This window comes from Mesoplodon densirostris, chromosome 19, assembly GCF_025265405.1.
Source record: "Mesoplodon densirostris isolate mMesDen1 chromosome 19, mMesDen1 primary haplotype, whole genome shotgun sequence".
Lineage (NCBI taxonomy): Eukaryota > Metazoa > Chordata > Mammalia > Artiodactyla > Ziphiidae > Mesoplodon > Mesoplodon densirostris.
The window spans coordinates 53,034,901-53,062,742 of NC_082679.1; the positions used below are offsets into that span (position 1 = coordinate 53,034,901).

A 27,842-nucleotide genomic window follows, 5' to 3' on the forward strand; every position below is an offset into this window, starting at 1 on the left:
AGGCGGCCCCATTTAGGGGCGGGCCCTAACGAGACCCAAACAAGCCTCACGTGTCAGGGGCGGAACCCTACCTCCTAACGTAACGGTGCGCGTGCGCGAGAGAGGTCACGTGCCGGCGTACCCTTGCTAGGAACCTTAAAGCGCGGAAGGTCGCCGTATCAAGCTTCCCCGGAACTTTTTCCTCCCTCCTGTCCCGCCCCCTTCCCTAGCCGTGTCCCACCTTCCGGCCCCCGGGAACGCCGGCAACGGTTATGGCTGCTGCCCCGCTTCAGCCGGAGTGTTGCTGAGCGCGGAGCCCGAGGGCGCCCGTGAGGTAAGGAGAAGCTGCGGGGCCGCTCTGGCGTCCCCGTCCGCGCGAAGCGTGGCGACCCGGGACCCCCAGCGCCGCCCCCCTTTCCGCTGTGGTCTCGGTCAGGGGGCTTCCGGCGTCCCTCGTTTCCCGTCGGTTCTGCCTGGTCCTCGGAAGGCGCGTCCCGGCGCCGGGACTCCTCCCGCCGGGGCCGACAGCGCGTCGCCCGGTCTCACTCAGCCTCTGCGGCGGTGGCGTCTCGCGGACGCGGACCCGTGCCCGGCTGCCCGGGGCCAGCGCACCAGCTCTGCCAGACGCCCGCAGCCCAGCCCGGATGCCCAGGGCGTCCGGGGTAACCTCGCTCCTGAGGCCCGCCTCGGGCAGGCAGCCCCCACCCCCACCCCCACCCCCACCCCCTAGCGTGGGTCGGGCTTGTCCAGCTGTGTCGTCTCTGCAGGCGGAATTGTTTTCCCGCGTGGCAACGTGCGGTCCGCTTGTGCTTAACTAACCAGTAAAAGTGCTGCAGAGTCAGCGGTGAGGTTAGGTGGAAACGTCCAGGCCGGGGCGGTGAGCTCTCTTCCCAAAGTTTGACCCTTTGGGCCTGATGTGTATGACACCGAGATTTGATTCAGGCATCTTTACAGTCCGTTTCGCCCGTGCCTTGTAAGCATGTTGTCGGGGGCTGCGGGGCGGCGAGGTAGCCGGGCTGAAGGGGACACGTTCCTAGGGTTAGAGACTTGTGTTCTCAAACTTGGCTGGTCACCTGGTGCACTTGTTGAAAAATACAGCACCCTGGACCGCAGGATGAGAATCTCCGGAGAGGCAGCCTGTGAGTGAGTGTGTCCCAGGTGGCTCTCATTTGGAGGCAGGTGTGGGAAATGTTGTGTTAATCCGTCTCCTCTCACCCGGTCTCCCTTGTGACCAGCAGCCAATTTGTACAAGGTGTTGTGACCATGCAGAGGAACAGCTCAGGAGTTGGAGCTGTCCTCTTGCTCTTGTTGGTGTAAGCAGATCTGAGCATAACCAGCGTCAGTATTGAGATTGTTTTGCAGAAATTCTTCTCCTTAGCAGAAATTAAACACATAATTTATTTTCAACCAGGTGTGTGTTTTACTTTGTTGTCTTTGACATCTTCCGTTTCTTCTCTACTGGCTTTATCTCCTTTGCTCTCAAGTTTTATTTTGCTTTAGCTGCCAGACCTACTGGAATAGACTGTGATGCCTCCTGTACCTTCATTGTTTGCATCCACTGTAAATCCTTTTTTTGTCCTCACCACTTCACTGATTCTTGAAGGTCATGATGAGCACAAGGTCAAAAATCCTTTTCTTGGTTCTTATCACCCTGGCCTTTTAGTATTATTTCTTCCATCTTGAAACTTATCTGTTGTTATATTTTTGGGTTTTTTTTTTTTTTTTTTTTTTTTTTTGCGGTATGCGGGCCTCTCACTGCTGTGGCCTCCCCCGTTGTGGAGCACAGGCTCCGGACGCGCAGGCTCCGGACGCGCAGGCTCAGCGGCCATGGCTCACGGGCCCAGCCGCTCCGCGGCATATGGGATCCTCCCAGACCGGGGCACGAACCCGTATCCCCTGCATCGGCAGGCGGACTCTCAACCACTTGCGCCACCAGGGAGGCCCTGGGGGTTTTTTATTATTATTTTTGGCTGCGTTGGGTCTTCATTGCTGCACGTGGGCTTTCTCTAGTTGTGGTGAGCGGGGGCTACTCTTCGTTGTGGTGTGTGGGCTTCCGTAGTTGTGGCTCACAGGCCCTAGAGCACAACAGCCTCAGTAGTTGTGGCACACGGGCTTAGTTGCTCTGCGGCATGTGGGATCTTCCCGGACCAGGGCTCGAACCTGTGTCCCCTGCATTGGCAGGCAGATTCTTAACCACTGCGCCACCAGAGAAGTCCCTGTTGTTATGTTTTTAATGCTACTTTTGCAATACCTTTTTCCTATTCGGGGAAGTGCCTTGTGTTTCTGGCCTCCCTCACAGCTACCCTTTTTTAATCATCTAATCCTAGCTTACAGGTAGATGAAGTAATGATTCAATGGCGGACTGTAGTGCTGAACTGGCAGGCTTTGAATTGAGGCTCTGCCGCTCACCAGTATTGTAGGATCTTGGATCAGTCACTTCACGTCTCTGTGCCTCCTTTACCTCAAGTGTAGAATAAAAATTGTAACATCTTCTAGATTTGTGAGGGCTAAATTAGTTGTATACATAAAGCAGTGCCTGGCACATCATAACTACCTATAAGAATATAACCTTTTAAAAAAATTATATCAGATTATTTAGAGATCTCCTCACGTCTGGGGGCCTAGCCTTGAGATCTGAGTCATCACTGAATTTTTTCCCCATCTCCTTTGTTCTCTGTTCTCATTTAATTGTCAGGTTGTATTTCCAAGGTGCCTACTGTGGCAGCCCTGATCAAGTTATGAGTGGTCCCTGCTCTCAGAGAGCTCCATTACCCCAGGGGGCCAAAGGCTGCCACGTTCCAAGTGCTTCTGAGGCACCAGTTGCCATGCTCTTCCTGCAGTTCTGCTGTAGTCTTGCAGCAGCCACGTGAGGAAGGTATTCCTAGGCCGTGTAACACACGGGCAGCCTGAACCACAGACGTGGAACAACTTGCTCAAAGTTACACAGCTAATGAGTGGTGGGGGAGATTATGAGACCCAGATCTGTCTGCTTCTGAAGTCTGTTTCCTCCTCACGTGGCTTGCTGTTTTGCTTCCCTGATTGGCAGACAGACCCTTAGAGAGTGTGATTGGCTCTGAGCTGGGGCTTGTGCAGGGTGTTTGGGGAAATATAGAACAGTTACCTAACTGAGTGTTGGGGGGAGAGTGGGAACAAATAAGATGTCAAACAGGCTGAGAGCTGCGGGGATTATCTTTATTTGCGGGGAGGGGTGGCAGGAACTATGCCCCTGAGAAGGAACAGTCTGCACGAGTCCCAGAGGTGGAAGAGAAAGTTCATGCCTGACACGTGTGAGGAATTAAAGTAGTTTAGGTTTGATGAGAGTGTGAGAGGAGAGAGGAGAGAAATGAGATCAGAGGTAAGAAGTGAGCAGGGTCTTGCACTTCCTATTAAGGAATTTGACTTTTTCTGAGGGCACCAGATAGTCATTGAAGGGTTTGAGCAGGGGCACGAAATAGGATCTTCATTTCAGAGATGTGCACAGGCCTCTGTGTGAAGGCTGTGGGGCGTGGGGAGAATGGTGTGCAGATTAGAGGCGGGAAGCCCGGTTGGGAACCTTCTGCAGTAAACAGAGAGGGTGGTGGGCTGTGCTCAGTTCAGGGCAGTGGGGATGGAGAGTAGATCCATTGGAGGGAGATCTAGGATGTAGGGTTGTTGGTTAGGCCTTGATGGTTGACTGGAGAGAGGAGATGAGAGAAAGGGAGGAACGTGGGATGACACCCAGGATTCTAGTATATGGTGTTCCTGGGGGACACAGGACGTGGAGCAGGGTTGGAGGTTGGGGAAGACGGCTTTACCTTTTGGATGTGCTCAGTTTGGCCTGTGGGAGTCCAGGTGGAGGTGGCCCTTCTTCCACTAGACGTGCAGGTCTAAGGCTCAGGAGTGCTGGGGGTTAGGCCATCAGTCATGGCAGGAAAGGGAATCACCCTGAACAGCGGTGGATGGGGAAGCGAAGCTGGCCTCAGGGAGCCCTGGGGGACGTCAGCACAGAGGGAAGGGCAGAGGAGAGAGGCCAGTGATCTGGGCAGAAGGTGCCACAGGAAACAAGGAAAGAGTGTGTGAACAGGAGGGAGTGAGACGGTGCCCAGAGAGTGCCCTTGGAAAGTAGCAACATTTGCGTTCCTGGTGAGAGGAGTGCGGTGGCCTGGTGAGGCAGGAGAGAGCAGGACGGGGGGGGGGTGGGGGGGGGGGGTGGGGTGGGGGGGGGTGGTGAAAAACAAATGTAAGCAGTCCTTTCTGTACATTATTTATTGTGAAGTAGAAAAGACAGGTTGTGAAACACATGTTAAGAAATTTTTGCTTAAAAAGTCCACTGGCCGGGGCTTCCCTGGTGGCGCAGTGGTTGAGAGTCCGCCTGCCGATGCAGGGGACACGGGTTCGTGCCCCGGTCCGGGAGGATCCCACATGCCGTGGAGTGGCTGGGCCCGTGGGCCATGGCCGCTGGGCCTGCGCCTCCGGAGCCTGTGCTCCTTGGCGGGAGACGCCACGGCGGTGAGAGGCCCGCGTACCGCAAAAAAAAAAAAAAAAAAAAAAAAGTCCACTGGCCGACTGTGCCATCACCAAGGTAATAAAAGAAGGACTTAAGACAAAGGTGGTGGCAAACAAGTGGACGTCAGGGCAGCTCATTGCTGCAAGTTTAACATTCTGGGAAAATATAATTGACACTGGTATTGGTGACCTTTGAGTGGAGGGAAATCTTAACTTCCTCCTGTTTTTCTTTTTTTTTTAAATAAATTTTATTTATTTTTATATTTGGCTACATTGGGTCTTTGTTGCTGTGTGCGGGCTTTCTCTAGTTGCGGCGAGTGGGAGCTACTCTTCGTTGCGGTGTGTGGGCTTCTCATTGCAGTGGGTTCTCTTGTTGTGGAGCATGGGCTCTAGGCACATGGGCTTTAGTAGCTGCAGCAGGTGGGCTCAGTAGTTGTGGCTCGTGGCCTCTAGAGCGCAGGCTCAGTAGTTGTGACGCACGGGCTTAGTTGCTCTGCTGTATGTGGGATCTTCCCGGACCAGGGCTCGAACCCATGTCCCCTGCATTGGCAGGCGGATTCTTAACCACTGCACCACCAGGGAAGCCCTTTACTTCTGTTTTTGATTTTTTGCAGACCATCATTTTATAACTTAGAATTTTAAAAATTAAAAATTGCTCATTGAAGAGTGTTTTGGAGCTTTGTTTTATTCCTTAAATCCCCTGGGCGGGGGGAGGGGGTACTTAAGGAGGTGAATGTGAAGGTGTGTGAAAGAGGGAGGACAGGTGCTGGAGCTCGGTTCAGGGGAAGGGGCAGGAAGGGGGGTCCAGGCCACGGTAAGGGATTAACTTCCGACCCTGTGGAGGAAGGCAGAGGTGGTTTGCTAATGCCGGGAGGTTTACAGGTGGGAGTTTGGGAACAAGGTGAGACAGGTTATCTCCTCTGATGAAGGAAGAGAGGAGGGGGTGTTAAAAGGTTGGGAGAAAAGCCATGTTATGGGTTCAGAACCCGGATGTAGAGAGAGCTGTGCCTGTGGCTTAATAGGAAGGAGCCCGGAGCTAGGAAGGCGTGCCTGCTAGCTTAAGGCACAAGGGAACAGGGTCTTTTCCCAGCGGGACTGAGTGGTAATGGTTCAGAAGCCAGGAGGATGCCGACCGTGCCTCTTGATGGTGAGGTCAGTGGAACAGGGCTGGCCGTGTGACAGTGACAGTTCCCTCAGGAGAGCTGCACTTCCATTAAGACAGAGGGTGGAGAGAACATTCGTGAAGGGGTCACTTTGGTAAGGGTGTTCTAGAGCGCCCATAGAGAGGTTTTAGGGGAGGAAAACAGATGGTTTGGAACTGGGGAGAGAAATTGGCCATGTGGAGATGAGCTTACAGCAAGACTCGGTGTGTGGAGAAGCTTCCATCTTGAGACAGTTTGACAGGGACATGAGGCATGGTGGGACCTCAAGGTGGCCAGAAGAGTTAGTCCCTAGTTGGTTGGGGTTTCTCTTGGGATGCAGTCTGTGCCTGCCCTCGTCACACATCTGAGAGTCCCCTGACAGATGGGTGTTGATACGTGGCCTTAGGTGATTCAGGCTGATGGTGGAGCGTACTGGGTCCTGAGGCTGCTGGTGGGCGTGCTGTTGGTGACTTGCTAGCCAAGTCCTACCCTCGTGTCTGCTTGTCGCCCCCACTCTGGTCTTCAGGCCTCGTCTTCCTGTACGTCTGTGACCTCCTAGTCTGCGAGCAGGTCTGTCTTCAGTTTCTTGAAACTTGAACAGTCCCGTTTTGCTGTTAGATTAATTTCGTTAAAACCCTGCCTTTGTCATATTCAGCCTGTGGTACTGGACCAAGTATCAGAGCCTTCCATGGTCTGGCTTCACCGTACTTCAGTTTCTGCTATTACCCAGGGTTCATAGAAGCTGCGGCCTCTGAGCCAGGTCCTTCGCTGTCATCCACCAGTGGGTTCTTGGAGTCCTTAATCAGTAAAAGTTGAGGCAAGGCTTTATCGGGACTCAAGGGAGCAAAAGCAAGCGGCAGGTTCCCGTGCTCACTCCCCCGGGGTGGGGGCCGATCGGTGGGTGGGGCCGGGGGGTGGCTTGGGTGGTCTGCCCAGCCCCGTGGTGGTGCTGCGCGCGGGGATCGTGCCAGGAGCCTGCTTTTGCTTCTGGCACCTCAGAAATGGCAGGTGGGTTTTGGCCTTTTTGTATCTTTGTTCTTTTCGCCCCCGCTGCCCTGCATGCAGTTAGTTTTAGTCCCTTACTGTTTCTCTTGTTCTGTTGCTCCAGGAGATGTTTGTCCTGGTGCAGGCACTGCGACCAAGGGTCCCAGGCCCCAGCCTGTCTCACAGGAAGTTAGGGTCGGACTTGTTCTGCAGCTTGATGGTGTGTGCTTCCCTCTCTGTCCCGATTTTGCCCCTCCCAGGCTCAGCTTAGGTCTTACTCTGTACCCGCTCCTCATCCCCGTGGACCGGGCCTCCACGCTTTTCCTTGTCTAATGTAGGATACTTATTGTCCTGTAGAAGTGTGTCTTTTTTTTTTTTTTTTTTTGAATTTTTCATAATTTATATTTCCTTATATCACAACATTTTTAATTAGGAAAAGCAAATTAAAACCCACTCAAAAATCAGACAAAAATCATGTTTTCCTTTTAATTGACACTGTTTCCTCTGTCAGGTGCTACTTTGGTAATGATTAGGTCCCCACCTCTCAAGACCGTTGCATCTGAACAGGCTGAGACAGAGCCAGTGTGCACACAGACCCCAAAGCAGGGCTTTTGGGGTAACAAGAAGAGAAAAAAACGGCCTTTCTCTTCACTTACAAAGGGGGTCACTCAGAGGGTCCAAAGCTCTGTTTTCCAAACGTAGAAAACCTGGAGCTCAATGCAAACTGGAAACCAAAATATATCAGAAATGAAGCATAGTGCTTCGTCAAATACTCAAGGTCTGATCATCCCACCTCTTCTGTAAGGAATGCCCCCCCTCCAGCATTTTTAAAGGAAGATGTTTGTTTCTGTTTCACTTTCCAACTGGGTACAAAATCTACTAAAAGGGATACAATGAATCAGAATAAATCAGCTCACTCACAAGAGACACTCCCAGATAAAGATTTTTGGTTGCTGAGATTATTCAGAACATTATTTCAAAATGGCAAAATTCAGGACAATCTGAGAATTCAAAAGTGGCAGCTAGGGCTTCCCTGGTGGCAGTGGTTGAGAGTCCGCCTGCCGATGCAGGAGACACGGGTTTGTGCCCCGGTCCGGGAAGATCCCACATGCCGCGGAGCGGCTGGGCCCGTGAGCCATGGCCGCCGAGCCTGCACGTCCGGAGCCTGCGCTCCGCAACGGAAGAGGCCACAGCAGTGAGAGGCCCGCGTACCGCAAAAAAAAAAAAAAAGTGGCAGCTACATTCACTGACAGGTTATGTGAGACACACATACATACAACCCATATTTCAGTGTACATGTCAAGGGGCCAAGACCCCTGATCAACTCAATAAGTTATTTTGTACATTACAGTGCACAGAACTACAGAGGGAAAGATACTTTCTTGGAGAGGTTCATCCTCTCTGAAGGAGGCTGGAGCCCAGTGCCCAGGGCCCTCATTAGCTAGACCCCTCCTCTTCTTTGGTTGTGGTGGCTTCAGAGACAGCCGTTTCCTCTAATTGATCCGCTGGCTTCTCCTCCTCCTCCTGGGGATAGAGGTCCGGGTACTTCTGCATGCACTCCTGCATGGCCCGGAACTGGTCTATACAGTCCGACCCCTTGACATCCTCTGTGCTGTAGTGGAAGCAGGAAAAGGCCGCCTTGAACTGTTCCCCACACGGGCCGCTGGCCATGCCCCCCAGGCACGGGCAGTTCCAGTTGATGTCTCCGTTGGGTAGGATCAGTCCGTGCTCCTCGTAAGGATCATTGGGGTCATCGGCCACCAGCTCCGCACTGCTTGGAGTTTCATGGTCTTCTTTGGTCACAAATATGATTCGATCCTTCCCTTCCTGCCGGCAGTAGGCCATGGTGCAGCCCGGCGCTCCGACCTCGCGGCGACTGTGGCGGCGGCCTCACGCCGTGACCTCTCCGCTGCTAGAAGTGTGTCTTGGTGACTGGTGTGAAGTGACCAGCCTGACGGGACTCGTCATCGTCTGCTCTCCGGAGCGCACACGTGGTACCTTCAACTCCCCCCATCGCAGTGGGAGCGTGAGGCGAGCTGTCCTCCCCTGCAGCTTTGAATCCCGTCTCTCCCTCTCCTCCTCCTGGGCCTCATCCCTTGTTCTGGCCTCTCCTTTCTCTCCCGTCTCTTCCCTTTTCACTGGCTCATCCCCCCAGCGGTGACACATGCTCAATAGCTCCCGGCCCTGAACGCAGACCACCTTGCTGGGCTCCGAGTTCCCTGCTCCCGTCAGAGCACGGCGGAGCGGTGGCCTCACTGCCTCCTCTCGCTTACTCTTTAGCTTGTTCTAGTCTCTGTTCTCTCCCTGCCATTCCCCTGAGAATGTTCTTTCTGAGGACACCTGGGGCTCCGTGCTGTCACGTCTGGTGGACACGTGGCCGTCTTGCTCCCCCCTCGGCACCCTGTGTTGTTACCGCTTCTTCACACACGTTCCTCTGTTGGCTTCTGCGCCCTCTGCCTGGTTTTCTTTCTACCTCACTGGCCACTCCTTCTCGACCTCTTTAGCCACTGTTCTTTCTCAGGACGCTCTGTGCGTCCACAGCGTTCAGTCCTGTCTGTAGTCCTTTCCTTCTCTTCCTTGTGTGTAAATGCCGGGAGCCTTGGGGGTCTTGTTCCTCGAGATGCTCGGGCTTTAAATATTGTACATATGCTAATGACTCCCGGACCACACCCCCAGGTTTCAGGCTTGGGAACCCAGCTGCTGCTCCCCGTTGCCACGTGCTGCCTGCTGGGTCTCTGGCTGTTGACGTCTAAGACGGGGCCCTTTCACTGTTCACACGCATGCACACCCTCACAGCCTCCCTCCCTGTGTCTGATCCGTCTCACATGGTCCGCGGCCCCAGTTGCTCACCCCACACACTTCGCCATCATCCGTACTTCTCCGTTTTTCCCGTTTTAACATCCAGTTTGTTGGCAAGTAAGTCCTGTCTTTTCTCCTTCAAACAGTCCAGTCATTTCTCTGACTCTGCTGCCACCATCCTTGTCTGACCCACCATGGTGTCCCCCCGGAGAACTGCCATAGCTTCCTGACTCACCCCTGCTTTCCCTGTCCTTCTAGGAGCCTTCCATGGAGCCAGCCTGATCTTGGAAAAACACACCAGATTATGTCATTCCCCTGCTTTAGTATTTTCCTTTGCATGTAGAATAAATCCCACTCCTCGTGGTGGCACCCAAGCGCTGTGTACGATTGGTCTCTGCCACCTCCAGCTCGGTCTCAGGTCACCTCCCCTTCCCTCACGTGCTGTGGACACACTGGCCTCTTTTCTGTGCTTGCACTCCTCAAGCTGTGTCTCACTTCAGGGCCTTTGCACATGCTGGTTCTTCTGTCTGAACACTCTCACATAGCTGGTTCTCTTTCACCCATCAGGTGTTTTCAAATGTCACCTTCCTTCTGACCATGGTTTTTTGGTGTGCCCCTAGTGACTCCGTCGTCCTAGCTTTGTTACTTGTTTTATTTGTATATTGGCTGCTTGTCTCTGTCTGTCTCAAATGTAAGTTGTGTAAAGGCAGGGACCTCCTCATTTGTCTTCATTGCTGTATCTATACCTAGCAATGTGTCTGGAACTCAGTAAGTCCTCAGACATTTGCTGAATGTACAGTTATTGTTCTGTGTTTCAACACTTTCTCGTTAATCTTATGCTCTTGGTTTTCTCTGTCTAGTTTGAATTCTTGGGATCCGCTTCTTAGCTGAGTGAGAGCACGTCTCCCAGTTGCTGACAGGCGTGATGTTTTACTGGTTGCTGTCGGTGGTCCGAAGACCCAGAAGCAGCCGAGGATGGCAGAAGTGGTCCCCAGCCAGGAGCGGTGCGTCAGCTGCCAAAGCGCATTCTGTGGCCCTGCCTGCCCAGGCACAGGTGGTCATCTGTGGTGGTGGAATCATGGGCACATCTGTGGCCTATCATCTCTCCAAGATGGGATGGAAGGATATCGTCCTTTTGGAGCAGGGCAGGTAGGGATCAAGCTGGACGTGGCTTGGGGCTGTGCTGCACTGATTCTGTGGGCTTCCCTCATCCCTCTCATTTCAGTAGTACTGACCCAGCAGTAGCTGATGTAAGTGTCACTAAGTAGCGTAAGTAGAATGACAGAAAAGTGAAATCTTTGGTACTTTGTTTTGCAATGCCTAATACTCCTGTTTTCTGGTTTTCAGAGAGATGGCAGATGGGAACATAACAAGTAGCTAAAAGATGTGTTTATTTCCGGTTCAAAGCACGTCTTACCATCTTGCTCTCTTTGTTGTAATAATACAGCAATAAATCCTGTGACTCAGGTGCTTCCTCTTTGAGCCAAAATGAAATTGGCTACATTCTTTCTTATTTCTGTTCCTTTTCAGTTGATTAACTTACTTTAGAACAGTTTAGATTTATAGAACAATTGCAACAATAGTGCAGAGTTACCATATACCTTGCATCCAGGTTTACCTACTATTTTTTTTTTTCTTTCTTTTCTTTTTTTTTTTTTTTGTGGTATGCGGCCCTCTCACTGTTGTGGCCTCTCCTGTTGCGGAGCACAGGCTCCGGATGCGCAGGCCCAGCGGCCATGGCTCACGGGCCCAGCCGCTCCACGGCATATGGGATCCTCCCAGACCGGGGCACGAACCCGTATCCCCTGCATCGGCAGGCGGACTCCCAACCACTGCGCCACCAGGGAGGCCCCTAGGTTTACCTACTATTAACATCTTATATTAGGATTAATGTTTCAATTAATGATGCAATTGTGATACATTATTTTAAACTAACATTGCTGCTTTATTCGAATTGATTCACTTTTCACCTAGTGTCCTTTTTCTGTTCCATGCTCTTTATGTTCTGTTGCCTACCACAAATTGGACAACGTTTTAAAAATTTAAAGTGTGGTTATTTCTGAATAGGTGATACATCTACATAGTTCAGACTTGAAAATGTGTAAAAGGGTGTACAGGGGAAAATCTCCTTCTGTTCGCTGACCTCTTGCTACAAGTTTCCCTCCCTGGAAGCCAGTTATTTCCTTAGGTACCATTTCAGATATTCTTCTCCATGTATAATCACATACGTATTGGTAGGTGTGTACGTGGGGATATGCATATTCATTTTTTTCCCTTTTTCATACGAGTAGTAGCATACCTTAAACAGTGTTCCTCACCTGGCTTTTTTCATTAGGGTTGTTCCATTAGGATTGGTGCATAAAAGTGTTCATTTATTTTTTATGGCCGTAAAGTATTCTGTTGTACAGGTGAACTCCAACATTTTAAATCATTCTCATGTTGATGGACATTGCGGTTGTTTCCATCTTTGGATGTTACAACAGTGGTATAATGAGGAACCTTGAACTTCTTGTATTCACACTGCGTCTACCTAATAGCATTTGCATCTATCCTGCAGGCTGGCTGCTGGCTCTACGAGGTTCTGTGCTGGCATCCTAAGCACCGCCAGGCACTTGACCATTGAGCAAAAGATGGCAGACTACTCAAACAAACTCTACCATCAGTTAGAGCAAGAAACAGGGATCCATACAGGTAAGCAGGTAATCTAGACTGTTTTACTCAGTACTGTATTTGGTCCTTTACCAAGTCAGCTTGTGATTTGGTAATTCAGACTTGAGTTTTAATACAGGTTTTGCCACTTGTCAGGGTATGACCTTGGGCAAGTCACTTAGCTTGTTGAGCTGTCTTCACTTGCCTTATCTGTAAATCGAGGGCCTTCAGTCAGTATCCTAGCTCCTTTTCAGATTCTATAATTCTTATAAAGTGGAAGTTTTCCTGGGCCATTTCCTGTATATTTCACTCATTGAAGTATAGTAAGTGCAACACTTGGCTCCTAAATGAAGAGGAGGAGAAACAACTCAACTTTAGGTGCTTGGTAGTTAAATCATAGTTTGACCCACTGCACTTCAAAAATTGATATTAAGGGTATTTCTACCTAGAAAGCATAAACATGCATTTCTCCTTACCTGTGTAATTAAGTGGGGAGGGACACAGAATTGTAAGTTAAATAATACTGGAGTAAGTAGGGACTGTCCCAAGAAGAGGGAGACGAAGCCACGTTATGGTCCCATATGGTAACAAGGTAGAAAGAAAGTCCAGCGCTTTGTTATAAGGTGATGGATTAGCTAGAAGCCCAGAGTCAAACCCAGTCTCATGGCTGATGAAGCAGTTTGGTGACCACAGTATAATCATGAGAGGGTAGTGAGGCCCAGTGATGAAATTCAGGACAATGCCTATATAAGGCAGACCTTGCATAATTCAGATCACAGATACTTCAAGATTGATTAATATGACAAAAATGGTAGCTTTTCTTTTTGCCAACGGAAGTGTAACCTTATTTGTAAATTGTAACTTAAGACTGATTTTCTAATAACTTGAATATGATAGACGTGGACCTAACTGTATTTCAGTCCTTTTTGGTTGGATTTAATTTAATGACAACAAGGTACTTGAATCAGATACTAACCAGTATTCGAGTCAGAAGAGGGTCCACATAATGAGCCCAGAAGTGGAACTGCTGATTCCTGGTCCTTTGGTTCAGTTACTCGTGCTTTGTTGAGCCTTACATGGCTCGGCTGGTTAGACTCCAGAGGAATCAGGACTGCAGGCTTCTTTTCTGTAAGGTAAGTTAGTCTAGCTTTTGTTCGAGGTCACTGGCTGGAATCCCTTATTGGGCCTGATCTCTCTTTGATGTCTGTGGGGCAGTGAGGAAGTCAGGCAACAGAGAGTAAGGGCATCCCCCTCAATCTGTCACCCCCATTGTAGTTCACCAGTGATGCAGTGAAAGGTGATGTAGGGACTTCCCTGCTGGAGAATTCTGTTGTCCAGCAGGATGTACAGGTGTGCATTCCAGTGACTGCTGTCAATCAGTGGACTGCTTTGAGATATTAAATAAGTGACATGTGTACAACGTCGGTTTGATGATAACATATAATAAGCTAATCCTCTGAACATAGTTCATTCCTGTGAGGTGTATGTAACTGCTTTCTACTCTGAATTACTGGGTCATTCCAAGGGTCCTTATTATGCAGATATCAGTTTCTGCAGTGTTTCTTTTGCACATGATGTAATTTTTGTCAAGTGATTGAACATGATAATCTAAAAGTTTTAATAATCTTTGAAAGTATTCCACATATTATTTGATCTTTTAATAAGGAAGGATCTTTTTTTTTTTTTTTTTTTTTTTTTTTGCGGTACGCCGGCCTCTCACTGCTGTGGCCTCTCCTGTTGTGGAGCACAGGCTCCGGACGCACAGGCCCAGTGGCCATGGCTCACGGGCCTAGCTGCTCCGCGGCATGTGGGATCCTCCCGGACTGGGACATGAACCTGTGTCCCCTGCATCAGCAAGTGGACTCTCAACCACTGCGCCACCAGGGAAGCCCTCTCTTTTTTAAAAATTTATTTATTTTACTTATTTTTGGCTGCATTGGGTCTTCATTGCTGCGCGTGGGCTTTCTCTAATTGCAGCAAGCAGGGGCTACTCTTCATCGCAGTGCACGGGCTTCTCATTACGGTGGCTTCTCTTGTTGCAGAGCCCAGGCTCTAGGTGCGTGGGCTTCAGTAGTTGTGGCATGGGGGCTCAGTAGTTGTGGCTCGCAGGCTCTAGAGCACAGGCTTGGTAGTTGTGGCGCACGGGCTTAGTTGCTCCGTGGCATGTGGGATCTTCCCGGACCAGGGCTTGAACCCATGTTCCCTGCATTGGCAGGCGGATTCTTAACCACTGCACCACCAGGGAAGCCCAGCTCATTCTTTTGCAGATGAAAAACGTAGATGCAGGTAGATTAAACCATTAATTTACCAAGTCAGTGACAAATCAATTTTTAAAAATTACTTTGTGGGTTAGAAGGAACTTTTTATTTATTTATTTATTTATTTATTTATTTATTTATTTATTTATTTATTTATTTTTTTGAAGGAACTTTTAAAAAGGTTTAAACATATGTAATAAGTTATATACTCATGATAATAAATGTGAACAATACAGAAATCTAAAAATAAAAAGTGATCCTCCCCACTGAATACCCACCAGAAGGTTACTAGTCTGTGGTTAGTTTGCATGTATATACAGGTCTACTTTTTTTAACCCAAATGAGATTGTATTAAGCATATTATGTACTTTGTTTTTTCCACTTAAGACCATCTTGTACAAAAATATACGTGCATGAGATTGGTAAAATAAAACGGAACATCCCCAGAAAGGATTATTAGGTAGATGTAAAAAGAAGGAGGAAGATGTCTGTGAATTGCTATGGAGTGATCTCTGTGATAATTATTAAATGAGAAAAACAAGGTGTTAAAAAGTATATAAAATGTGCTACCTTTGTGTAAGAAGAAATAAGAAAATATGCAAATGTATACTTAATTTTGCAAAGAAAGAAACATAGGAAGGATAAACCGGAAAGTACTGAGGTTGGTTACCTCCCAGGGTAGGTGGGAAACAGGGTGCAGGGTGGGGGCCTGGGGGGTAGTGGTATTTCTGGCCTGACCTTGTATAGTTTTGACTTTTAGAATGATGTAAACATTTTGCATATTCAAATATAGAATAAAACCATCAGGAAAAGTGGGGAACGTTCATTGGAACACTATCAGAAATAATCTAGTTGCATTTCATATGAATAACAGCTTTACTATGGGGGAAGAAAGAACAAAGCCAGGGACTTCTGATCACAGTATTTAGACTCCACCTTCAGTCGAAGACAAAAGGAAGTGTGAACAAACATGGACCTGTGATTAGCAAGTTTATTTTTTACAGTGGTATGGACACAGTTCTGCTTTCTGTGTACCCCAGGATTGAGCAAAGGAGTAAATATATTGAGGATAAATTTACCACTTATAAAATCAGGCTCTGAAATTTCAGGTTTCCAAACTTGGCAATCTTGTCATGTCAGCAAAGGGCATGTCTATCTGATGGTTTCAGAAGGAACAATAAAATATTTAGATTATCGTGACTATTTCCTTTTTAAAAAGACACTTGATTGATGCAAGTTTTTCTTCATAAAAGCTAAGGCTTACTGCATTCTGGGAGGATTGTCATTGACTCGGGTGTAATAGTGGTCGTATCCAGTACATTGATGGCAAACAACAGGAATTGACCGTGGCTAACTTGGGCAAAAGGAGTTTGTTGGAAGGCCACTGGGGCCTGTAGAGTTGGCAGGAGGCTGGCAGCTGGAGGCAGGGTGGAGGCCAGGTTATAGGGACCCAACAGCAGCCGGTCCCTCAGCTGGAACAGGAATCATGTGGCCAGGACGCTGCTGCTCCCGAGATGAGGGACTTCCAGCCGTTCCCCTCCTTGCTCAAGACTCAGTATTCCAGGAGGATCAGATTGGCTGAGCTTAGGTCACAGGCCTGCTGGCTGTACTGAGGCGGAAGGTGTGCTAAGTGGCCATCACCAAGGGTTACTCTCCCACCAACAATAGGAGGAGAAAGCGTCTAATTATAATTACATAAAGGAGTGAAGAATTGATGGGTCACAGTTACTTCTCGCCCCCCCTCCAAAAAAAACCAAAGGTTTGTTCAGCAATGGTGTCCTTCATTTCTAGTGTAAGAGTGATTTTATGTACATTGGACTCATCTGATCCTCACAGAACTGTGAGCTGAGAATGATTGGGCGGTGGCAGCCCAGGACTCATCATGGGTCTTCCACTTCACAGTCTAGTGGGCTTGCTACTCTGCACCCCCTGCATTTCACCTGGTCTGTCTCAGTTTGGGCTGCTTTTTCTTCCAGGTTACATAAGGACAGGCTCGATCTTTCTGGCCCAAACTCAGGACCGGCTGATCTCCCTGAAGCGCATCAATTCAAGGCTGAAGTACGTATGAGGCTAGAAGCCTGTCCTGACTTTACTGTCAGCTGACCTCTGCCGGAGGGCCGTGAATGTCATTGTCCCCCTGTGTTCTGTGGCAGTGTTATAGGCATCCCCTCCGAGATCATCTCCCCCAAGAAAGTGGCCGAACTTCACCCTCTCCTCAATGTGCACGACCTGGTGGGGGCCATGCATGTCCCCGAGGATGCAGTGGTGTCCTCCGCCGACGTGGCTCTTGCCCTGGCAAGTGCCGCCTCCCAAAATGGTAAGCAGGTTGTGGGGTCAGGAAGGAAGAGGTCGTCTAAGGAAGCATCTCTCTGTAGGGCAGGAACACCAACCAACTTCCATATTGGGACACTGGCTCCTGGCTCCTAGAATTTTTGTCTTAATATAGTATCTGTTAATAAATATTTTTCCTCAGGGCCACATTTGTCTTATTAACTTCCAAGGAACTGCTTTTAGTCCCACTTAAAGCACTTCAGATTTAAAGGCATTTTCTCCCCCACAGGACTTGAGAAGCTCTAAGGTTGAAAAACACCTTGGGGATTTAATCCGCAGCTTGGATCATATCCTGATGTTGGAATGAATGGAGGGAAGACTAATCAGTGTCCATGGTGTTATATACTTTGGATGAACTGATTCATGATGCACGTAGATTAGGATTTAAGGATGCCCAATGGCACTTTTTCTCACCTATGCCTTTTATGATCCCTGGAATTTTTTTTTTTTTTTGGCCAGGCTGCGTGGCATGTGGGACCTTATGTCCCTGACCAGGGATCGAACCCATGCCCCCTGCAGTGGAAGCACAGAGCCCTAAACACTGGACCGCCAGGGAATTCCCATGATTCCTGGAATTTGATTACATACTAAAGTCAGTTTTTTCAGTTGGCCTGGTATTTTCAGTCTTGAGAAAGGTCCATTTACACAGTCTCAGGATGTGGTTCCAGGAGTTTTTTGGTTTTTAAAATTAAAGGCCAGCATCAACCTGGCCTCTTATGTGTTTGTTGAGAGTCTGCTGCAGGTGCCTAAGTCTGAAACATCAGATGATGATGCCCCAACTCTTTGTTTACCTTGGAATAGGTGTTCAGATCTATGACCGGACAAGTATTCTTCATGTTATGGTGAGGAAAGGTCAAGTCACTGGTGTGGAGACTAATAAAGGACAGATCCAGTGCCACTATTTTGTCAACTGTGCTGGTCAGGTAGGTTAGCGACAATACTGGGTCACTGCTTTTCTTATTTAACTTTTGTCTCCAGGATTTTTTGGGGGGGGTGGCGGGTGGTACAGATGTACAGTTAATATTGTGATGCACTAAGCAGATGTCAGGGACCACACTGTTTCTTGTTTGGACAGGAAGACTCAGAATTCTCTCACTCCAAATCGGAAGCCTGTTCTTACTCCTCAAATAGAAGCCTGGGTGACCTTTTCCTTCCTCCCCTGCTGGCTGATTGGCGCCGTCCTGGTCAGGAAGGCCAGGGGAGAGTTGGGCATTGACGGAAATCAGTCCTTGGCGTCGGGTCTGTCTGTGGTGTTTCATTTCATCCTACCACCCAGCAGATGAGTATTAGGCTGTTTTATTGTGTCAGGAGCGTGGATTCAGTTTCCAGGACACTAAACTGCTGCTGCTTTGAAGGCAGATTGATCCCTTGCCTCCCACTCCACAGTCTTAAGGGGACCTAGGAGTACTTGCTGCCATGTGCAGTTCTTTATGATTGGTATTTGGGGTTTGTGGTTGAGGCCAGGCGTTTTGTTAGAAGGGCCTCGCTTGCTCCCCACGAGCTCCTTTCACGAGCTGGTAAACCTGTCTTCCTCTGCTCGAAAAGCAGACTTTGTGGTTTAAAGGGTGTAGTGTTGCTCCCCGTCCAATAACTGAACTAAAGCAGGCTGGAACTTGGCTTCCCACAGCCGACGTGGAGGCAAGAGCGCACAGAAGCCACTTGAAATTAAACTCTTTTCAAGAGGCTGCAGTTGCTCATTTGTCTTTCTGTTCCTCTTCCACCCACAAATCAATCTGTCCGTTTGTAGTGGGCATACGAGCTGGGTCTGTCCAACGAGGAGCCGGTTAGTATCCCGTTACATGCCTGCGAACACTTCTACCTTCTGACTCGCCCCTGGGAGACCCCTCTGCAGAGCAACACACCAAGTGAGGACTTGCACTTTGTTTTTAATCTTGTTTCCTTGCCCCTGTTCTGTCCTCTGCAAAGGAAGCCTTTCTGCTCAGGACAGACTGTGCCCGGAAGAGTCTTTTCTTTTCGTTTCTTTTCTGGAGCATGGTACAGGGAGGTGGACCCCATCCTAACTTGACTTTAGTAACTCTTTAGGAAAGGATGGCCAGAGTGGGCATTGCACTTAAGCAGTTTTGTTTGTTTGCAAGCTAACGGGTAGTCCCAAACAGAGGTCTAAACTGAGAGTGTTTGGAATGTAACCTAGAGTTCTTGACTTAATGCTACACGTTGTGGAGATGTCGCAGGTGAGCTATAAACTCGGGCTGTTCAGAGACTCCCAGTGCTGTAGGGTTTGATACCACTTGGAGGCCTTCATCCCTGGAAGGGCTCTGCAGTCCCCCCTTCTCTCTGGCTTTCACATGGCACAGTGGCAGTTAAGCAGCTTGATTCTGAGAACTAGTCAAAGCTTCTAGGTAAGTGATCTGGTTAGGGATAATCTGAGAAACAGTCTCCACTGTAAACCTGAGAGGGAGGATCCTCCCCCGTGACCGGGAACAGTATTTTAAAGCTAATGAATGCCTGTGTTCACTGAATGCTGTTTGGTTAATAAGTCCAATTTGGGGTGTTTTTGTTTTGCTGCTTTTTCTGTCCATTTAGACAGCTGGCTTGCCGCTCAACCCTCTTCTCCTCTTCCCCCCACCCCCTTGTCATTTCTCTTCCTCAGCTATTGTGGATGCCGATGGAAGAATTTATATTCGGAGCTGGCAGGGTGGCGTCCTGTCTGGGGGCTTTGAGAAGAACCCCAAACCAATTTTCACTGAGGGCAAGAACCAGCTGGAGATTCAGAATCTACAGGAAGACTGGGATCACTTTGGTGTGTGAACTAGATTCTAACAAGATTGCCTTATATTTGTCGAAGATGTTACACTTTAAAGCCTTTTCAGGAACACAGGCATACCTCATTTTATTGTGCTTCGTACATACTGAGTTTTTTCTTGGTTTCGTTTTTCAGTTTTTTTATTTTCGAAGTATAGTTGATTTAGTGTCGTGTCAAACTCTGCTGTATGATACTGAGGTTTTTTGGGAGGTTTTTTGTTTGCTTTTGCAGTACGCGGGCCTCTCACTGTTGTGGCCTTTCCCGTTGCGGAGCACAGGCTCCGGACGCGCAGGCTCAGCGGCCATGGCTCACGGGCCCAGGCGCTCTGCGGCATGTGGGATCTTCTGGGACCGGGGCACGAACCTGTGTTCCCTGCATTGGCAGGCAGAATCAACCACTGCGCCACCAGGGAAGCCTGATACTGAGTTTTTTATAGATTGAGGTTTGTGTTGAACAAGTCTGTTGGGACTGTTTTCCAACAGCATTTTCTCACTTTGTGTCTCTGGCACATTTTGGTAATTCTAACAATATTTCAAGCTTTTTAATTGTTATGGTTGTTACAGGGATCTGTGATCAGTGCTTTTTGTTGTTACTGTTGCAAAAGATGATTTGTTAAAGGCTCAGATGATGATTAGCATATTTTAGCAGTAAAGGTTTGTTTTTGTTTTTTACTTTTTTTTAGAAGTTTTTAATAATACACTGAAGTCTAAGTAGAAAATTTTTTTAATGATTTTTTTTGAGGTATAATTGATGTACAGTATACAAATTTCATGTGTACAAAAAATATAGTGATTCACAATTTTTAAAGGTTATGTTCCACTAATAGTTATTATAAAATATTGACTACATTCTGCATTGTACAGTACATCCTTGTAGCTTATTTTTTTATACACAGTAGTTTGTACTTCTTGATTCCCTACCCGTCTTGTCCCTCCCTTTTTTTCTCTCTCCCCAACAATTACCACTAGTTTGTTCTCTGTATCTGTGAGTCTGTTTCTTTTTTGTTACATTCACTAGTTTTTCTTTTTTAGAGTCCACATATAAGTGATAACATAGTGTTTGTCTTTCTCTGACTCATTTCACTAAGCATAATACCCTTCAAGTCCATCCATGTTATTGCAAATGGCAAAATTTTTTTTTAAGAGCTGAGTAGTATTCCATTGTGTGTGTATGCGTGTGTATAGACAGACACACGCACACACACACTTTCTTGAGCCATCTGTTGATGAACACTTAGGTTGCTTGCATATCTAGCCAAGTAGTTTTTAATTTACATTGTTTCTAGTTATGTACATTTTTTTAGACATAATGCTATTGTACATATAGTACACTATAGTATAGTGTGAACAAAATTTTTATATGTACTGAGAAACCAAAAAGTTCATGTGACTCGCTATATTGCGATATTCACTTTATTGCGGTGGTCTAGAACTGAACTGAGGTATACCCGTAGTTCCTTATTTGATCTTTGTAACCCCTTTTGGTGGTTACAAAGGGTAGTCTACAGAGTTTGTCTGATCTAAGGATACAGTCATTGGTGAGCAGATTCAGGGACCTAAAATTAAAATCTTGGTTTAAGGGACTTTTGGCTTATCACTTATTCGCCTAAAATCATTGCTGAAATTTTAGGCTGGGAGGAAACCTTCTTTTGATAGGACTTCATTTAAAATTGAACAGAATTTTAAGAAGGAAAATAGTTTCATTAATATGTTCTTTTACTCAATTTTTAAATAATTTTAATTTATCGAATAGGTAATACAGTCACATGGGTCCAAACTCAAAAAGATACGAAAGGGTCTATAGTGAAGAGTGTCCTTCCTTCCACTTGGACTTAAAATTTTTTTCTTTAAATTTAGGAAATTTCAAACTTTTAAAAGTGAAGAGAATAATGTAAAGAAATCCCATGTACCTACCAGCCAGCTTCAGTCTGGCTTCATCTTTACCACTGTCCCACTGGATCATTCCCTGACGATGGACTTACCTTAGAACAGGCTGAGGATCTGTCTTTTGGAGCTGTTCCAACTTAGGAAAACATTGCCTTTTATTGCACATCTCTTTGGGGGTCATTTAAGAGCTTTTCTGTGAGTCCTGATCCCTTTGAGATTCCATAGCCAGATGTAGTATTTACTCTTCCATAGCTCCTTTCCCTTCTAAAGAGTATCTTTTTTCTCCGTCTTTACGCCAAGAACTCTGTAGGAATGTCCCATACTTCCCAAGGCTTCTGCTTCTGACAGATGGCCCAGTTGGCTCATCTTAGAAAACCTCCACAAGACATCTTCCGAAAGGAGAGGGAGTAGAAAAGTGTAAGGGGTAGGGAATTTTGAGTCCCCTAAAGCTGAGGACTGTGTTTGGGTCTGTTTTTGTTGCTCAGAGCCCCTGTTGAGTTTCCTGCTGCGTAGGATGCCGGAACTGGAGACTCTGGAGATCGTGAAGTTGGTGAATAGCCCCGAGACCTTCACCCCGGACATGAGGTGCATCATGGGCGAGTCCCCTTCAGTGCGGGGCTACTTCGTCCTGGCGGGAATGAACTCTGCTGGCCTTTCGTTTGCTGGAGGAGCTGGAAGGTAAGTCTTTCCCACTCAGGTTCGGCTTGCGAGCCTTCTTCCTTTCTGGACTTACTTCTGGTTCATAGGGTTTGAGATATACTTAATCCAGTATGTTCATAATAAGAGGAAGACACATGTCATGAGAGTTGTCCCCTTGAAAGTACTTGCCATGGGAGGCTCTCCCCGTGTTCCAGACATGTCACTGTATGGAATGTTTTTGGACCTCCTCTTTTGGAGTTAGCCTTGGAGCCAGTGGGATGTTTTTTTTGGAACTACTTCAGTCATAACAAATGTTGCTCATTCATGAAAGTGGAAATAGAGCAGGTTTGGACGATAAGATGATGAAGTTTTTGTTAGACATGTTAGCCTACCTGTAGATTCCCGGATGTGCTGGCTGACAGAACAGCTGGGTAAAGAGAATAGAAGTCCAGTGACTGAATTTCTGGATGGAAGCTAAGTATATAGTAAAGGATCACTGGCTGCTTCTCTCTGATGTCTTTCTCTTCCTACTGCTGTAAGCAAAAATACACAGCTCGTTTTCCACACAGACATGGGCTCATGTTACGTAACATCATACAGAAAGACCCGAATGAACTTTTTGGCCAACCCAATACTTGAGTGATGAGTGAAGTGCCAGGTTCTTACTATGAAGTCAAGTGTAAGGCAGGATGTCAAGTCCAGTGACAGGGACTTCAGGAGAAGGAGAAGGAATGGGGCTTTTCCCCCACAGCCATGCCCCCCATCGCATGGAGGGAAGGTATCTTATTTACCTGTTTTCAAATTCTCTTGTACACTTTGGGAACAGGTACAAATGGTTTTATGTACAATGATTATTCTTAGTGATGGCAAAAACATATCTGGTTACCACACATGCAGGACATTTCTCAGGCAGACACGGCAAGAGTAGTGAAAATGTCCGTTTATTCATTTACAAACTTAGTAACATAAAATAAAACTGAAATCTGACTTGGTAGAAATACAGTGCACAACGTTAATACCACATTCGCAGAGGGCAGAAATGCTGTCACCCTGTGTGCCTGTCATCACCAGGGCTCGTGAGAAACATCCCATTTACTAAAGTGCCTCGCACGTCTTCAGGACCACATGCTGATGCTACACATGGGTTAGAAAAGGGCTGAGTTGAACTGCACATTTACAAATGCAAAGAACGAGTTGTAGCCTTTACAGTAATTACAATGGCATTTTCTTACATCCCAAGAGTTGACCAGAGAGTAAAGTGTTAGCTGTGCTGCTGGAAGACCCTTCACTGAAACGAGCTGCAGAAGCTTTCGACCCTACACCCATCTGTTGAAGGTACTTTTTTTCGTCTCCTCCCACCATGTGACACTCTGGAGTGTAAGGCACTAGAACCTGGCTTGGAGGAAAGAGGTGCCCCAAGCTCCAGTTCTTGGTGTGCAAAGGAAATCCTGGCATAGATCCATTGAAACAGATGCTAAAAGTATCCTCTCCACTTCTTACAATTTCTGTCCTTGAGAGACAGAAAAATGAGAAGGCAGAAAGTCTGCAAAGGATGAAAATAGGTGTATCTAAATATCATGAGAAAAATGGCCCACGAAGAAACGTGTAATTCCCCAAGGGTTCTGCTCAGAGAAGTCACGAATCACACACAAGGAACAACTCTGGTGTTTAATGGATAAAAGAGAAAGCAAAGATGTACAAAAACACTCAGTCCTCTTGAAAAATAGTGTATTTGTCATGGTAAGGGACTGCATATGCCATCCCCGTGATGACAATGAAGGAGCCTTGCAACTAACGGAGCACCTTAAAGTGGAGGGCGGTGGCGGTGGGTGTGGGGAGCGGCTCTGACGCGTGGCTCCCTAGCTCCCTCACGACTCACTGTGGGACGCGACTACTGCCTAGTTTCATCTGTCGTCTCTTCCACTCAACTGTGCTGCTCCTGAGTCCATGTGCCTGCACACGACATGTGCCAGATGAAAATTCCTTACTCGTGAGAAACTTTTCTCTACCTCCTGTTGATAAAATGCTGCTTATATCAAAGTTTGTGAGGGTTGGGTGTGTGTGTGCGCAGAAAGAAAATGAACACAGTAGGTTATACTTCAGGACTGAGCACTGTTGACCAAATCTCTATCTTAGATACTAAAGATACTTAGATCCTTGCTGCCTACACTGGCCAAGAGGCAACAAAGGTATAAAAAGGAACTTGTAGTTAATGCCTGAAAGCCAGCCAATGCAGTTGTTTTACAGAGGCAGAAATCAAGGCAGAGGGGTCATCTCTCCAGTGAAGCAAAATCACTTTAGGAAGCTCCTATCATTCCCGCCACATACATGGTGGCAGTGGGGAGGGGTTCACGTCGCAAATGCATGCAAAGGCAGGATAAAGGAGAAAGCTGAAGAGTTATTTTTCACGTTGAGTTACTTTCTTGGAAACAACAGCCTAGGAAAGAAGAGATAAAGCTAAAACTCTTGGTCTGTACAAGGAGGTAGAATCCAGGGACAGCACACCTCCTGATGAGAATCAAACAAGTGACTTGGTGCTACTCCTGCAGAAATAGGAACTTTGGGGCCAAAGTGAGACTGGGGTTAATCACTGGGCTAAATGGCATCTCTTGCATTTGGGGGTACAGGGACTCCTCAGAAAAGCACTAGAATGTAGTGGGAACTGTTCAGTTTTCTCTCCTGGAGCTTGTCCTGCCTATGCAGTGCTATGTGACCAAAACACAAGTTAAAGGACATCAAATTGTGCTATCCAAGCAGGTACAGGTAGGTCTTGTCCGTCCCTTTTTGCTCTAAAAACTTTCTGAATTAGAGCTTTTATCACAGACAAGAAATCCTCAGTGTCAGTCACATGACCATGGGATTTACATGTGGCACAAGTAGCTAAAGGCTTATCTCGAGAGGAGAAGGCTCACAGGAGACTTGCAACCTTGATTCTCCATCTGTGTGAAGCCAACACACTTTGTGTTTCTAGGTTCAAAATGATTCTTCAATTGCACATGCTGAGAAGATTGTGGAGCCCCTCCCAATACAGCACAAGTGGTGATAACAGATCATTTCAGAGAGAAGAAAAAAGTACCAACCACCTAAAACAAGAATCCAGCTACTCCTTGAACAATCCCTCCAATCTCCAGGGAAAGGTGAGTTGTCACAGAAAGCAAACACATGCAGTCCCAGTGCCCAAGTCGGGGATGACACAGAAATGAAGATGTTTTGATTGTCAACTATACTTAAGGCAGGAAAGAGTCACCCCCTTCCCTTTAGGACCAAATAGAGAAACCTACCAGATTCATATTGCCTATATTTGAATGGACCAAAGGAGACTTGAAGGATGAATCGTAAAGTGCTGGAAGGTAAGTAAGTTTCAGGGCACTCAACAAACAAGTGATTCCCCCCAGAATCTTAACATCTTGTCAGAGTCTTAGAAGTGTGACCCCCTATTTATGGACAAGATGTGATTTATGCATAAATGTAGATTTTCTTTTGGATTCAATCCCAAATAACTTTCCATTTATAAAGACGACTTTACAGTGGTGTGCATGGGATACCTTTAGTTCTATGTCTGCTTCCATCTTCTTGGGTCAGTCGGCTCCCTGCTGGTAACACCTGCATTGTCCGGTGCCAGTTTCCTGCTCTCCAGCTGGGCAGCACCTCTCCTCTTTGCCTAGAAGCAGCATCTCTCAGCTAGTTAACTTCACATTTGCACCAAAATACCAAGGCCCCCCGACAGAATTCTAATCACATACCCTCATTAAATCAGTGAAGACCTCGGAAGAAGGTGGACACTAAAGTCAGTGATCAAGTGGGTAAACAGAAATCCCAGAGAAATGCCAGAGCAGGCAGACACCTGAGAATTGTAAGCTGCTCTAATAAAATGAAAGGATTGTTTCTAATATACTTACAGACCTATCAGAACTAATGCATCCAAGATTCCAAGATAACAAAGGCTATGGTTAATTAAAATCTCTAGCAGCCATTTGTTTGCAAGGGGAAATTAAGTGTGGAGATGGATGCCACAGTCTGTGCGATCCAAGTTCCACCCTTAGAAAACAGAGACACCGCTTAAACATATGCAGGGCTTAAACATATGCAGGGCGCTCTTACCCCAAGTTACCTTCTATTCCAGAAGATGTGGAGAGATGTCTGGAAAGAGAAGACGGAAAGCAGACCTTGGGCTCAGGTAACATACGCTCTCCACACTGGGAACTCCCAAGTGGGTTATCTCTGTGTGGATCTGTGTCTTTTGTGTGGGGGAAGCAACCCTGGGGTCCCAGTAGCTCTCTTCAACTCAGCGTGGCCACAAGGTTTAGTTACTCAGCCAGGATGCTTGTCCTGCCTCCCCCGTCCTCTTCTAAGGGAGAGAGCGTGCACTGAGCCAGTGGGCCTCCTGTGGAAGGGACACATGAGGCTGAACTGAAAGTCACAAGCGCTCGGAGAAGAGGAACATCAAGGTGGGGTGACTGAACTGTGAGTCGCTGAAAGAAAAGCAGCACAGTTTCATAGAAAACTCAGCATGGAGCTTAGTTTAGTTTGAGGTCAGACCCTTTCAGCTAGGAAAAGCAACACTAAAGGCAACATGGTCTTCCCCTTTCAAACACTGTGGCTTATTTGTTTCGTCGGTTAAATAAACCACAACCCCCCCTCATTACAGAGATTAGCAAGAGATGAAGAAAATTATAGACGGGTGGCCCTAGCCCAACAGTCTGATAACTGGGCTCAGCAGGGAGGCCCAGGATGGTTGACTACTTGTCTGTGCTAAACCCCAGGTAACGCCCACACGATGCCTCTCATCAGCAAGGTAGATGGTCATCCTCCTGCTAAAGGTATCAGGGTGCCGACCCACAGCACAAAGGGATGGGAGAAGAACCTGCCTGGCTAAAAGGCGTAAGCTATTCCATACGGCTGTATCACACAGACAGCAGCTAGCCAGAATTCTCAGGTTACTCCGAGAAAACTTAGCCCCATGGAGATGGACTCTTACCCTGAGGCCTGCACACCCCAAGCCTCCCCTGCTTCAAGACACAGCATTAAGTCAGGCTGTCACTGAACCCACTTCCACAAGTGGAGTCTGCCTCTGTCCTGCCTTCCTGTCCCCACAGGAACCTGAGATGGGCGGAGGGATGACCAGTCCAGAGTATCAGGAGACGGAAAACTGCAGAAGGAGGGAGGAGAAGATGGAGGGACAAGACAGGGTGCAAAGGAAACGTTTTAAACGCTTAAAATTATATCAAGGAGATAGTAAGAGGTGGGAGGCAAAGGTTAAATCAAGAAGAGGATGGGATCAGGAGGAAGGTGGGAAGGTGGCGAGACTGCCTGGCATTACTTCCCGTGCAAGTCACTGAGCTCCACGTCATCCTTTCGGCGCTTATGGGTGAAGAGGGAGGTGACCGGGTAGAGCTTGGCCTTGGCCTGGAACCGGTGTCCTGCGATGTCAATCTCATATTCTCCCCGGTTGATGAAATCTGTTGTCACCACCTGCTCTTCTCCGGTATCCTCGGAAAAATGGTGCACGAAGCCCAAGCACACGTGGCGCTCCAGGGTGTAACCATATGCGCTGCTGGTGGTCTTGCCCACGTACAGCCCGTTGCGGTAAATGGGCTCCCCCCACCAAGGCCAGAGGTCCAGGTCTGTGTCGTGGTCGTCCAGGATGAACATAGTGAGGCGTTTGTACACCCCGTTCTGCTTCTGCTGCAGGAGGGCATCTCGCCCGATGAACTCCATCCCCTAGGGAAGAGGCAGCGCACAGACAGCATCACCACGCGGGACCCGGTGTCGCCGCAGTGGGCCGCCCGCTGCCCACCACAGCCCCGCAAGCTCCGGAGGACGTGTGCTTCCCCCATGCGGAAAACTGCATTCACAGTACGAAAGACACCTGCAGAGAATTCTTGTAACGACACAGGTACACATGGCTCTTTTCTATTTTATAAAC

At 47.7% G+C, this 27,842-nt stretch overlaps 3 protein-coding genes across 3 annotated transcripts in view; 1 reads left to right on the plus strand and 2 right to left on the minus strand.

The window, feature by feature from the left end:
• Positions 1-140: 140 nt before the first annotated feature.
• Positions 141-25,601, plus strand: LOC132479690 (pyruvate dehydrogenase phosphatase regulatory subunit, mitochondrial-like). The gene is made up of 10 exons (XM_060083181.1): positions 141-313; positions 10,250-10,538; positions 11,947-12,080; positions 16,273-16,354; positions 16,450-16,613; positions 17,429-17,550; positions 18,375-18,492; positions 19,239-19,388; positions 21,763-21,955; positions 25,499-25,601. Exons 2-10 carry the CDS (start codon positions 10,315-10,317, stop codon positions 25,599-25,601), a joined length of 1,290 nt encoding a protein of 429 aa, XP_059939164.1. The 5' UTR covers positions 141-313; positions 10,250-10,314.
• Positions 7,796-8,497, minus strand: LOC132480391 (mitochondrial intermembrane space import and assembly protein 40). The gene has a single exon (XM_060084574.1). It carries the CDS (start codon positions 8,433-8,435, stop codon positions 8,028-8,030), a length of 408 nt encoding a protein of 135 aa, XP_059940557.1. The 5' UTR covers positions 8,436-8,497; the 3' UTR covers positions 7,796-8,027.
• LOC132479780 (pyruvate dehydrogenase phosphatase regulatory subunit, mitochondrial) overlaps positions 22,857-27,842 on the minus strand; it is a 39,680-nt gene continuing 34,694 nt past the window's right edge. The window contains exon 18 of the mRNA XM_060083337.1: positions 22,857-27,637. Within this exon, the coding sequence (XP_059939320.1) occupies positions 27,233-27,637 (405 nt within the window). The 3' untranslated portion in view covers positions 22,857-27,232. The remainder of the gene's footprint in view (positions 27,638-27,842) is intronic.

Coding starts and splice junctions, on each gene's coding strand:
- LOC132480391 (XM_060084574.1), bottom strand. CDS start 8,435: ATGGCCTACTGCCGGCAGGAAGGGAAGGATCGAATCATATTTGTGACC.
- LOC132479690 (XM_060083181.1), top strand. CDS start 10,315: ATGTTTTACTGGTTGCTGTCGGTGGTCCGAAGACCCAGAAGCAGCCGA. Junction 16,614..17,428: donor AAGTGCCGCCTCCCAAAATG/GTAAGCAGGTTG, acceptor ACCTTGGAATAG/GTGTTCAGATCTATGACCGG. Junction 18,493..19,238: donor TCTGCAGAGCAACACACCAA/GTGAGGACTTGC, acceptor TCTCTTCCTCAG/CTATTGTGGATGCCGATGGA.